Source organism: Sitodiplosis mosellana, unplaced genomic scaffold (assembly GCF_009176505.1).
Source record: "Sitodiplosis mosellana isolate CC-2019 unplaced genomic scaffold, AAFC_SMos_1.0 Smas_scaffold_30, whole genome shotgun sequence".
NCBI lineage: Eukaryota > Metazoa > Arthropoda > Insecta > Diptera > Cecidomyiidae > Sitodiplosis > Sitodiplosis mosellana.
This window is the reverse complement of record NW_022595272.1, coordinates 4203419-4216122: the sequence shown is the minus strand read 5'-3', so window position 1 is coordinate 4216122 and position 12704 is coordinate 4203419. Positions and strand designations below refer to the sequence as shown.

General features: G+C 35.9%; 3 protein-coding genes across 3 annotated transcripts; 2 read left to right on the top strand and 1 right to left on the bottom strand.

Moving 5' to 3' along the window:
• Positions 1-130: 130 nt before the first annotated feature.
• On the bottom strand, positions 131-2533 carry LOC129569392 (uncharacterized). The gene is made up of 4 exons (XM_055448182.1): positions 2400-2533; positions 1389-2311; positions 549-1225; positions 131-451 (listed from the first exon to the last, which is right to left on the bottom strand). Exons 1-4 carry the CDS (start codon positions 2512-2514, stop codon positions 190-192), a joined length of 1977 nt encoding a protein of 658 aa, XP_055304157.1. The 5' UTR covers positions 2515-2533; the 3' UTR covers positions 131-189.
• A 260-nt stretch (positions 2534-2793) lies between these two features.
• On the top strand, positions 2794-3935 carry LOC129569403 (uncharacterized). The gene has a single exon (XM_055448199.1). It carries the CDS (start codon positions 3028-3030, stop codon positions 3748-3750), a length of 723 nt encoding a protein of 240 aa, XP_055304174.1. The 5' UTR covers positions 2794-3027; the 3' UTR covers positions 3751-3935.
• A 3433-nt stretch (positions 3936-7368) lies between these two features.
• On the top strand, positions 7369-8956 carry LOC129569400 (uncharacterized). Its single transcript, XM_055448196.1, has 2 exons — positions 7369-7461; positions 7567-8956. The coding sequence occupies exon 2, from the start codon at positions 7595-7597 to the stop codon at positions 8876-8878; it is 1284 nt and encodes a 427-aa protein (XP_055304171.1). The 5' UTR covers positions 7369-7461; positions 7567-7594; the 3' UTR covers positions 8879-8956.
• Positions 8957-12704: the final 3748 nt, after the last annotated feature.

Here is a 12704-nt window from a genome sequence, read left to right as displayed (position 1 = left end):
GAAACTTTTCAAGTTAGCATCGATCGAAATAGAATAACAGATCGCCTTCGAGTTCATAATTCTCTGAATGTCCACACAACGATCCTAATTAAGCTAAAATTGATTATCTTTTAAAGTAAGACCTGTACAATTTTAAACTGTTCGTCATTTTTTATTTAAATCATCATAAAGTTCTACAACCAGCAATGTTTAATCTAAGCTTTGCTCTATTTTCTGTGCGTGTTTAGCGATGCTTTCTTGAAGATATTTGGCTTTGTGTCTCAGTCGAAGTGCTCGATACCTTCGATAGTTGATCTCACATACAGCTACGCCCAATTGTTCGAGTTGTTTTGGTCGTAATCGAAATGTACCTATCTTTGAATCCTCGTTAACATCTCGCACGCCGAATAAGAATTTCCTTGCACTAACATTTGATAGCAGATGATAACGCTTCAATGAATCCACGCAAACGCTGTTGGGAATAATCAAATGAATAAATGTTAAATTAGACAATTAATAACAAATTTCAATCATTAGCAACAATATCTCATGAATCAATCACGACTTACAGCACTTCATTGTCGTTGCACGAAACGTCTTCCAATGCGACAAAACCATCTTCATCGCGAGTGAATTCACCGGTGAATGGTTCGATATGGCCTGTTTTCTTGTTGAATTTCACTAATGTATGGATTATGTGCATATTTTTGGTTCTGACATTTGTCAATACACTCGTTCTTCCCATATGGTCAATCAGGTCGAGTTGAATATCACACGATGGTAGCTGTTCGATGTAGCTCTTACAGACTCTCGATATCGCTTTTTTGTCTACCGCAGAGAGATTGATGTTCGTTTGCATTGATACGGTTTGATATAAAACTAGAATTTTATACAAATCATGTGCAGATAGATCTTTTCGACGCAAATAACCCTCCAAATATGATGGGCCAAGTACGCGTGAAATCAATTCCCGATTAAAATGACCAAGGACTACAAGTTGCAATGTGAATGGCAACCAAACATAATTGTTTAATTGGATGTGTGCCAGATTTTCATTGGCTAAAATCGCCGGAACAATGCGATCTGACCAGATATCAGTGCCTTCCGGACTTTCGGGTGTGTAACAATTATTTGCAAATGCCTGGATGATTGTAAACACTTCGAAAGAGCTCATCGTTCGACAGCTATCAACATTTGATACCATTTTATCGCCCATGTACTTCAACAATGCTGCGCTTTGGAAACTCTGCAAATGAAAAAAAAGTGATTTGGTTTTTGGGTTTATTCCATAAGCAGCTTTCTTCTCTTTAGCACAACTTTCTCATATTCAAATAAATGTAAATAATGCATCAATTTTTCAAGGAAATGTTTAATCATGTGCCTCCAAAATTGGTCGTTTAGCTACTTACAATGTTCTTAATTGTTTTCTGCAGCGCCAAAGCCGCTCCTAATCCCAAATCTTCTTGCGAAATCCGTTCGGCGGCGCTCTTTAGAAGGCTGTGCAGATGAAATTGAAATGGTGAAAAATGGTTGACTGTGGTTGCAACAAGGCGATTGATGACTTTTTGTAACTCATTAATATCAACGTCTGAAATTTGATCCATTAGCCGTCGTATGCTTGTGGCCATCAATTTGATGCTGTTTGGCAAAGTAAACCGTCCGATCGTACACAAATGGTAAATGATATTGATGGCATCTTCTGCTTTGATTTCCTCATGTTTATCGCACAGAATTTTGCAAATTATCTTCATGTTTTCATTTTTGATGTCGATATCTTTGTGGCTGGTTAGATAATTCAGAATACTGACTAACTCGGGCACACTATTCTCTTTATCGATTTGTTGTGTAACTTGAAGCTCAAAAACGATTGGCAGCGATGACTGAATGGTTTTCTGTAGCTCTGACCGGCATTCCGTTTGGCTCAGTACATAATCCAAGTAAATGATTTTATCCACCGACAAATTGTTGATTTCATGTCGAATCAAATTCAATAGCACCAATGATATTTCACTATTCGTTGGAACGCCCAATGAACACAGGAATTTAAATGATTTAACCAATTCGTCAGAGGTAAACATTGTACTGCATCGTTTTAAACGACGGCACAATTGCTCGAACGTCGGATGCGTTGTAATGAAATCACATTTGACGGTGTCTTTGTTGGCTCTCTGTAGCACAGCTATGGTTTGTAAGGCACGTATGACTGTTTCACCCGGCATCGATCGATAATCGGATGGATTTGATGGTAATGTACTCAATATTTGCAATGGATGTGTGGCCGATTTAAATTTCGTTTCAAGCACTTCAGGCTCATGACTTACTGTGACCGGATCTTTAAAGAAAAAAAGAAAAACATTTATGTTAATTCACCCAATTGAATAAGTCATATATTAACACGAATGCAATTTCACAAGACATACTTTTTTTTACCACATCAATCTGGTTGAAACTGCTTAAACTGCTTGACGAGTAGCTGGCCAACGGTCGAAAATATACGGTTTCTGCCAATTCTAATTTCCTCCACAACGCAAACATAACAAAAAATGGTTTTTTTTTTCTTAAACAAAAATAAATCAATTATTAAAACGGAATTATACAATTCTATATATGGCTAATGTGGCCATAGTAGAATGATGAACATAACCCAAAAATGGTTCAGTATTGATGTGACAGTTGTCAACTGATGACGTTTGTTTGTTACAAAGTTCATTGTGGACAAATTTAAAGTAAAAGTGTCATTGAATTCGGTTTATTTCCTCACAAATAAAGAGACAAAAAATAGAAATTAAATCAATTGGTGAAGTAAAATTGGGAATTAAATCGGCAAAATGTGTTGCAATACAATATTTTCGTCATTGGAAAATTGAAAATGCCGTCGGCATAGAGAATGTGATAAACACCTGTCTAATCCCCTTATCAGTGAAACGAATGGTTGTTGTTTGTACGTCAAGTGCGTTATCATAGAAAAGAAGACCGGTAAACAAGTGCAGCAAAGTCCGAAATTAGCGATCGGCAACAACCAGAAATAAGCACACGCAAATATCGTGGATGCATTTTGAAAAGATGAACATTGTTTTTCAAGTTATGGTGCTGTTGTTGGGTGTTGGAACAATTTTCAGCGCAGATACATCAAGAACTGTTCTATTCCCGGATTTGAGTGAGGAAAATTCCGAAGAATTCGATTACGGGGCCATTGATGTGTCACAAACAGCATCGCAATCAAAGCTATCGTCAACCAAAACGATAAAATTTCGCATCGACTCAACGGATGTTCCATGCGTAAATACAACGATGTATTTCTGTGAAGAAGTCACAAATCAAGCGTATCCCAAACAGTATGTGGAGTCAATGCTTGCAAAAACCGATGCACAAACTTACAAAAATTATTTCAATAAGACACTGCCAAAGGAGACGCTTCGACTGCGCTCGTTGTCAACGAACAATGAACCGATTGAATTGTGCGATAGTTTTAAGCGTGTCATCCACCCTCAGTTAGCTAGGAGTGTGCACCGTGAATGGCATTTCGTTATCAATCAACCGAGCTATCAGCAGCCGATTCTCATGGAAATTTGCCGAAAGAAAAAAAGCAAATGCCTATTCAGCGAATCGCAATCGATGAATTACGTGTCATTGTGTGTTCAGAAATATACCAAAGTGCCATTACTTAGCCTACGTGAAGATGGCCAAATGGTCTCCTATGACTATGAATTTCCAGGCTACTGCCAATGCGAAATTCAACCGAGAAAATCGATAAAACGCCAACGTTTCTAGATTTAGATTTGACATTATGCGCTCACTTTTATTGAGATTATTTGTAACACTTATGACAACTTTTTACACAATTCCATGCTATAGATTTGTTTTAAATGGAAACATACTGTATTACTGTATTGACTATGTATCCGACAGGGAATCTTAAGTATATTAAAACCATTTCGCAACTGACTGACTGAAAATGAATTGTGTTTTAGTTTTAGATATTTTTATGGCGATGCCAATCTGGTAAATTGATAATCAAAATAATGAAAATAAAGTTACATAATCGAAAACCCATGTCGTCTTGATGAGCACTCGGTTGCCGTTAAAATTTCAATTTAATATCCTTTTAGTATATATTCATTCAAACTGCCGTTGCTAGTGAATGTTTCGCTTCATAACCGCAAATTTCTTTTATTCATTCTTTATTTGCTCTACTCTGGATGAAAACTAATTACGGTTCTCTATTTTCTTCCCTCTTCAGCAATATCTGCACATGAATTTTGTGTGAAAATGCATCGTCCGTAACATTCGATGCAATGGCGCATCAGCATTTGTGTTTACATTTTATTACAAAAATTTTTGTTGCTGAAAATATTAGTCCATACGAGTGGAAATTAGTATTCCGTTGAAAGCATTATAATATACATATTATTATTAGATCTAGCAATTGAAAACCGAATTTTTTCGATGAAATTTGAATCTTTATTCAAAGAAAACGGTACAATAAAATATCAAAGTATTGTCCATCGGAAGCGACATTCTTTGCCTATATTCCAGGCAATTTATAGAAACCATCTCTAAAAAAATAACTGCACTTCCCTAGTAAAACGTAAAAACGGTTCGTGAGGTACCTACACCTTTGCATATACCTTGTGTACACATTCATAGGAGTGAATGGTTTTTTTTTTCTTCATCCTGCCTTTCGCAAATGTTTACAGCAAAAAAAACAATAACAATATTTGTTCGCTCCAATGCATATACACGCAAGGTATACGCAAAAGTCTAGATGCCTTATGAACCGTTTCTTTGGTTCACTCGGGTTCTGACCCCATGAACGGGTCGATCCATTTTCTGAGTGTTTGAAAAAAAAGCGAACCGTTCTCCACTTAGATAATTTTGAATCATTTGAAGCAAGTGCTATTCAGAAGGCGCGATGTCTGAACACTACAGCGGGGGCATAGCGAGTATTCATAATCAACTTTTTCTTGGAAATTTTCGTCTTAATGTGTGAAAAGCCACTGAATTTTTTTTCCCTAAAAACCAACTTTTTCCGTGACAATGAGCAAATTTTTCTATTCTGCTTTAAGAAATTAATCTATAATGATTAATTATTGTTGGGAACGATCAAATCTAACATTTCGATACGATTTTACTTTCGCACAACGGACCATATCTTCCCCGCCCCCGCAAATATGGAACAATGACAACGAGCCGCTATCGAAATATGGTTTTTTCTACTTGAGTCAATCGTGAAGGGACCATTTTTTATATTCAGTGCCAAGCCGATACAAAAACAATATTTTTTTCAAATTTTTTCCGCGTGAAAAAAACAGCTCCCGCAAATGTCGTTTTTTTTCTCCAATTTTCAAAATTTTCTATGGACACAATGGAACCACTTGGAGAAATGAAGCTTACCCATCTCGATATTGATTGTCTTGAACGGATTTGTCGGTATTTGGCCCTCGAAGATTTGTTGAACGTGGCGGTTTCAAGCAAGCAATTGAAAAAAGCCGCAGATTTGGTGTTTCTCCTAAAATATAATAGTAATTTCTGTGTTAGAATTGGATGGAAAACTTGTAATATGCATGAGTATAAATACTGTTTTATAATTGGTGAATATCCAATGGACAATGTTGGAGATGTGTATTTTCTCGAACGTTACATCGAACCTACAGACTTGAAGAGAGCATATCAGGTGCTACGATGCTTTGGGCATTTAATATCCAAATTTCAATTTGAATTGAAGGAAACTAGCGTTCATTTTGATAATTTAATGTTCTACATAAAGGAATACTGTGCCGAATCACTCACTGAATTACCAAATTTTTGAAATACCAGATGGATCAATGAATCGCTTTGTGAAACCGTTTCCAAACGTTCACACTCTTTATGTTCGATCATCTCATTTGACAAATGTTTCGATGGCTGAAATATTCCCAAACCTGAAGCGTTTAAAGTATCATTGCAAAAGAACTACTGATTTTGCTAGCATCGAATCAGATGTACCTAATTTAGAGCATTTGGAATTGGATGTTTCTTATGACCGAGAAAACGAATTACTTCGAACAATTCGGTTAAGTCCGAAGATACAAAGCTTGGCAGTTCCAATTAACGTCATCTATCAAGGCATAAACGAAATCCTTCCGAATCTCCAGGTTTTAAGGGTGAACAAAATACCTTTTCCCCCCTTCTAACTTTGAAAACTTTCAGAAATGTCATTTTGCAACTGTAAAACGATTTGGAGTTTTTCATTATAATGTGGGTTCGATAATACTCCCATTCTTATTCGACAAACTAGAGGGATTTGTTGTGGAATTACGAGCACAATATTCTTTACGCGAGCAAGAAACCTTATACAATTTCAGCAGCGAACATCCATCTATGGTAAAATTGGAAGTTGGAAGTTATGACAACGATATGAATTTATTAAAATTAATAGATATGTTGCCATTGGTGGAGGGATTCGATGTAAGCAGTGAATTTTTAATTCCGAATGTTGTTCGGTTCGGTTTATGAACGAAAAAATTTACTTTCCATTTACGAAATGGTCATAATATCGATATTCCTGATATACTTGTGCAGGCACACTTCAAAGATAAATGGCATGGTGTAAAAATTAAACGTACTTCACTTGCAGGAGGACCATGTCCATTTGCGCCGTTCAAATTTACACGGATTTTGTAATAAAATGTGAATCTACTGATAAGAAAGAAAAAGTGACGATGAAATGTTCATTCATGTTTCATTGCAATGTAAGCAATAGCATTAATCTTCAAATAAAATTGTTTATTTTAAACAGAATACTAGCTTGAAAGAGTTTCCGTTCACAAATACATAAATTCATTTTCTGTGCGTCCATTTTTCCAGAAAATAAAACACAATAGCTTGAACCTTTTGATCATTGAAACTGGAACGGCGTTCAATCCGATAAAACTATTTAAAAATTCATTTTTGGGGGACATTCAAATTGAAGAATGATATTTTTGAATTGTTATTGTTCGCCATTTGGGTTTGTATACGCTGAGAGTGTGTAGTGTGCACTGTGCACTTGATCGAGAGACATTTTTTCTTTGATTTCGTAGATATCGCTTATCGGAATGACAGATTCGCTTATCGGAATGACAGACCGGGCTCAAGTGGCATTTTGTGATTGATTTGAAGAAAGAAATTAGAGGAAAAATGAGAGTTAATTCAGTTCATTTCCTAACTAAATGTTGATAATTTTACTTTTCTATTCTAAAAACGAATCTTCTTTAAATAGAACTTGAATGAAACCTTTGATTTTTCCAAATGTTTCGAAACTATTTTTACTTGATTCGTATATTCCAACCATACGTATTGCGGCAACACTAACACATACATATGAACATTCGCCCTTTATGTTTTCGAATATCCTTCTGTCATGACAGTATGTTGTTAAACAAAGGACACAGAACTCATTTGATGTTTATCCATCCAGTGCTATTTTTGTCTTAATTCAAGTCAACTCGACTCAATACTTCTGTAAGTTAAACGCTACCAAAACTATTTGGGATATAATATCGAAATATAATCTAGGTATAAGACACGAGGACTTTCACGATGTTTTTTTTTTTAATTTCCGCACAGATTTAATCTGGTTTGAAACCACACAGCTATGGAAACAATGGAACCACGTGAAGAAACGAAGCTTACTGACCTCGATATTGATTGTCTTGAACGGATTTGTCGGTATTTGCCTCTCGAAGATTTATTGAACGTGGCGGATTCAAGCAAGCAATTGAAAAAAGCCGCTGATTTGGCATTTCTCCCAGAATATAGCAGAAAATACACCGTAAGAATTGGCTACTTCTCATGTAATATGAATAAGTGTGAATACGGTTTTAAAATCGATTATTCTTTGCTCTTCAATGTTGGATGTGAGCATTTCGGAGAAATGGGATCGGGAGAATATACTATCGAAGCTACACATTTAAAGAGAACATATCAAACGTTTCGATGCTTTGGGCATTTGATATCCAAATTGGAAATAGGAATGAAGGAAACCAGCATTCATTTCGATCGCTTGATGTTTTACATAAAGGAATACTGTGCCGAATCACTCACTCAATTAGCATTTTTAATAATACCAGATGGATCAATGATTCGCTTTGTGAAACCATTTCCAAACATTCATACGCTTTATTTGACAAATGTTTTAAATGTTTCATTTGGTGAAATATTCCCAAACCTGAAGCATTTAAAGTATATTGGTACAGTTACTGAATTCACTAGCATCGAATCAGAAATTCCAAATTTAGAGCATTTGGAATTATATGTTGGATTAGACCTAGAAAACGTATTACTTCGAAAAATTGGGTCAAGTCCAAAGATAAGAACGTTGATAGTTCCAGGGGACGCCATTTATCAAGGCATAAACGAAATTCTTCCAAATCTCAAAGTTTTAAGGTTACACGGATCTTGTCTCGGACTCAAAGTATCTTTTGGAGTTGAGAAATTCCATTTTGCAACTGTAAAACGATTTGAAATGTGTAACTACCCAAGTCGATTCGAAGGATTACCATTTTCATTTGATAATCTAGAGGAATTTATCATTGAAGCAAGAGCACTTGAATCAAGACATGAAGAAGAATTGTACGATTTCATCAGCGAACATCCATCTATAAAAAAACTTGGAACGTGGATTTTTGAGGTGGATTTATTGAGATTAATGGATATGTTGCCATTGCTGGGAGAATTCGATACGAGAAGCGATTATTCAATTCATGACGTTGCTCGTTTTATGAATGTGAAGGAATCACTGAAAAAAATGACTTTTTATTTGATAGACGGTTGTGATATCGATATTCCTGATATACAGGCTCACTTAAACGATAAATGGCATGGTATAAAATTACGAGATCAATATGGTCCGTTCGAATTTACACGGATTTTGAAATAAAATATGAATCTGCTGATAAGAAAGAAAAACTGACGATGAAATGTTCAATCATGTTTCACTGCAATGTCAGCAATTGCATTAATCTACGAACAAATATTATGTATTTTATTCAGAATATCAATAAGTATGGAAACATAAGATCGAAAGACTTTCCGTAACAAAAGAAGTAAGTCGCATTGTTCGAACAAAGAAACGGAGAAAATGTCGTCTCAACACGGTATCTCCTCAATGATACATCTTCAGTGAATATGTTTCGCAATATGAATGGAACCATAAGAACAGTACAAATTCGTCTATAATTTTAATACCTTTTTAAATAAAAAAATCCAATTTAGAAAACATCGATTGTCATCTGTCAAAGTGGTTTGTTATGAGTTCGTTAATGTTCAAAAGCAGTTTGTCAATGACAACCATTTTCTCAGATTTTGTTGAAACATTTTGAGTTTATTCGAGAAATTTATCCGTTTTTTTTTTCACCTGAAATTGGGAATATTTAGAAGCAAAATGAACGTGGTGATAAGTGAGAAACTAATCGAGGATTCGCATGGAATTGACAGCGGTATTCGTCGGCTACAGAACAAATTGTCGGACGTTATTGATGGCATCACCGACAACAATGCTGATCCAGTGGCAATCTTACAGAAATACAAGGATGAAATGGCTGAAATCCAAACTGATTTAATGGAATTTTTGGAGCAGCAAAAGGAATTCGATCGTACCGTTCACAATGCGGAAAAAGAGATCTCGGCGATGTCCGAAGAAGTGAAGAAAATGCTGACTCAACACAATATCAATATCGATGAGAATGATCTCGAAAAAGGCACAGAATAAAAGCCAAAAATTATCACATGATTCAAATCAAAAGTATACGTTTTGTTTCATCAAAATCAAAAAGTCTTCTCTGCATATTTTAATGAATGAAACACAATAAACTTAAGCGTAGAACATGCTGCATTTTTATTCATTTTCTTTCCTAGGTGTTTGTGTTTCACGAATAAGAATAGTAACAAAATAAATGGAAGCGTATGAATAATACAAATTCGACGAAATTCCATTCTTCTTGCTCTCTAGATTTTCTTTTGTTTTTCAGTTTGATTTTCTTGTATGAGAAAGAAGAACGAGTCTAATTTCTACATGAATTTAATTATGTCTTTGAAGCAGTCGAGGTGTGAAAAGGTTTGTGAGGAACAATTTTGAATATACTTGATAATCTAGTTGAATTTAAAAACGATTTGTGTGGGAACTTGAATTCTAGAAATTGAAATTTGAAAACTGTGAGGTATTAACCAATAGGTTTGAATAAATAGAATTAAAATTTGGTAATACTTGGTCCATTTTTTCCCAACACATGTGATTCAAGGGACAACTCGCTTTCTATGCACACATCATATGACTCTTATCATATATCCGATTTTTTGTATATGACCGAAATGTGATTTCGAATTGAATCTACTCTTAATGAACAGATTTTTCCAAGTCCAACATGTTCAATTTTTTGCAATCGATCATGTTTGATATTGAAAAAAAAGTGTTTATTCTTAATCGTGGATTCAACCGTTGAGTTGCCATTGAAACCGTGCAATTTCTTCGAATGCGGTATGAAATAAATTTGGCAATTTAAGAAGAGAGACGTATTATTCAGTGACGGCTTCGTTTGTAGCTATGACTTCTGGTGTAGCTCTTTTCTCTTGAGTATTTATCACGTTTGTGGCTTCCCTGGCTTGATTTGCTTGTGCGATCATCGGAAGATGAGCGTTCCCGTCGTGAATGCTTTCGCGATCGATCCGAGTGACGTGAGTAACTACTACGATCACTGCTGCTGCTCGAGCTGCGCCGTCGATGAGAGGATTTTTTAAGTTTTCGGCTTGACGGTGAGCGGCTACGATCTCGTTTACTACGATGATGACTCGATTTCGACGATGTATGTTTCGAACGTTTAAGCGACGAATTGGAATCATCACTGTCTTTTCGATTACTTTCATGCTTTTTCACATCGCCAGACAGTGGCTTGAACTCTGAATGACTCGATCGAACACTTGACGCCGTAACACTGGCCATCTGAGTATTCGTCACATTGTAAACCAAACCCTTTGCATCGCTGAAACGACTGCCCTTTAGCTCTGATTTTGATACTGGAAGTTTAAAGGGAACAAACTGTAATTGACATCGTAAAATGGAATTGCTAATGCAAAACATACCATTTGGCAACTTTTGGGCATCCCGTTGAATCTCAGTATTTTCATTGCTTTTTTGGGTATAGGTAGCAAATGTGACGGTTGGCAACTGACGCTTTGATTCTTCCACTTTCACCGAGTCATCTTTTTCTAGCCACTGTTTCTCTCTTTCTTCCAGGTCTGCCAAATATGATTCAATCTCCTCTGATTTACTCTCAAATGCCATTTTTCGTCTTCGGATTACTCTCTGTGAATGAAGAAACGATTATAATTTAGAATTGATACTTATTATATTCATATATTCAATATGTGGAAACATTTTCAGATTCTAATCCATGATTATTTTGCCATTTTTTCAAAATTTCCCAATTAAAGCATAATTTCAAATTTATGCATAAATCTAACCTTAATCTCAGCATCCGAGTCATCATCGCTGGTATTGTGCTCGTTGGTTCTCTCTCCATCGGAGTCACTGTCATCGCCGGATCTCGATGCATCGCTGTCATCATACACGACCAATCCTAGATGTAAACATACAATAAACAATATTCATGCCATTCGAATCTGTTTGCACTATCGTTCAATTCTCAGTCAAACGAACGGCAGAAAACTGCGACGAAAATCTCGTGAGTCTCGTTCGTTCATTGCGGCTGATGTCGTCTTTTGGTTTTGACATTCTGACAGCCATCTTTCTTTTGCAGCCTTCTCTAATTCTGGTAAGTCCACTTTTTCTACTCTCTCAATATTTTTCCGTAAAATTTGGCCAAAAATCCCGAAAAATACCTCTAATCACTTCAATTTGTTTAATAAATTGGCAATAAGTTCAAGTTTTCCATCAGAATTTGTTTGTTTATGCCGAATTTTCCGAAAAAAGTGTATGCCTAGCACTTGAACACTACTAACACGTGTGAAACATCATCGTGTGAACAACAAAACTAAAGTGGATATATTTTTTTTTTCATTTCAGTTTGCGATAAACGAAATCAACATGCAATTACATATCCGCGGATTTTCCGAAACTATTGTTTTGGACGTTGAGCAACATGCAACCGTTGCTGAAATCAAGGTAACCATTCGGAATGTTCCGTTCGGAGAATTATTGTGATGTTTTGGTTTGGGTTTGGGTTTGGGTTTAAGGTTATGTGCTGTCTTTAATATGGAGGTGGAATTTTTTGTGTAAGTACAACGTGCATTCTGTTTCTAATCGTAATCTGCGTCATCCAGAGCTGCCCATGAACTGAACACGAACAGTTCAGTTCGAAATTGTTTTGTAAATTTCGTGTTCGTGTTCGTTCGGTGTTCAGTTCATGCAAAAGTCCAGTTTATGTTCGGTTCATGTTTGGTTAAAACTCGAACGAACTCGAACAGTTTAGTTCAATGGCAGCTCTCGCGCCGTCATCTTTATCGCTGTCTGTGCTAATTGAATTTTTCTTTCTCTTTACAGGAGAAAATTGCAACTTTGGTTGTTTAAACCAGTCAGAGACTTAGTTTAAGCAGTAAGAGAGTTGAGTACCAAACACATTGGGTTATGGTTGATAACTGACTTTATTCATACATTGTTACGGTTTATATAGCGTTGACTACGGAAGTACGTCAACGTGGAAATACGAAACAGTTTATTGTGCATAGCACAAATGTTTACAATAATTATT

What these genes read in the sequence shown, in the direction of transcription:
- LOC129569392 (XM_055448182.1), bottom strand. Translation starts at nt 2,514, where the DNA reads ATGTTTGCGTTGTGGAGGAAATTAGAATTGGCAGAAACCGTATATTTT. An exon ending in AGAAAACAATTAAGAACATT is followed by an intron (nt 1,226 to 1,388) that starts GTAAGTAGCTAA and finishes TTTCATTTGCAG; the next exon opens with AGTTTCCAAAGCGCAGCATT. An exon ending in TGCAACGACAATGAAGTGCT is followed by an intron (nt 452 to 548) that starts GTAAGTCGTGAT and finishes TATTCCCAACAG; the next exon opens with CGTTTGCGTGGATTCATTGA.
- LOC129569403 (XM_055448199.1), top strand. Translation starts at nt 3,028, where the DNA reads ATGCATTTTGAAAAGATGAACATTGTTTTTCAAGTTATGGTGCTGTTG.
- LOC129569400 (XM_055448196.1), top strand. Translation starts at nt 7,595, where the DNA reads ATGGAAACAATGGAACCACGTGAAGAAACGAAGCTTACTGACCTCGAT.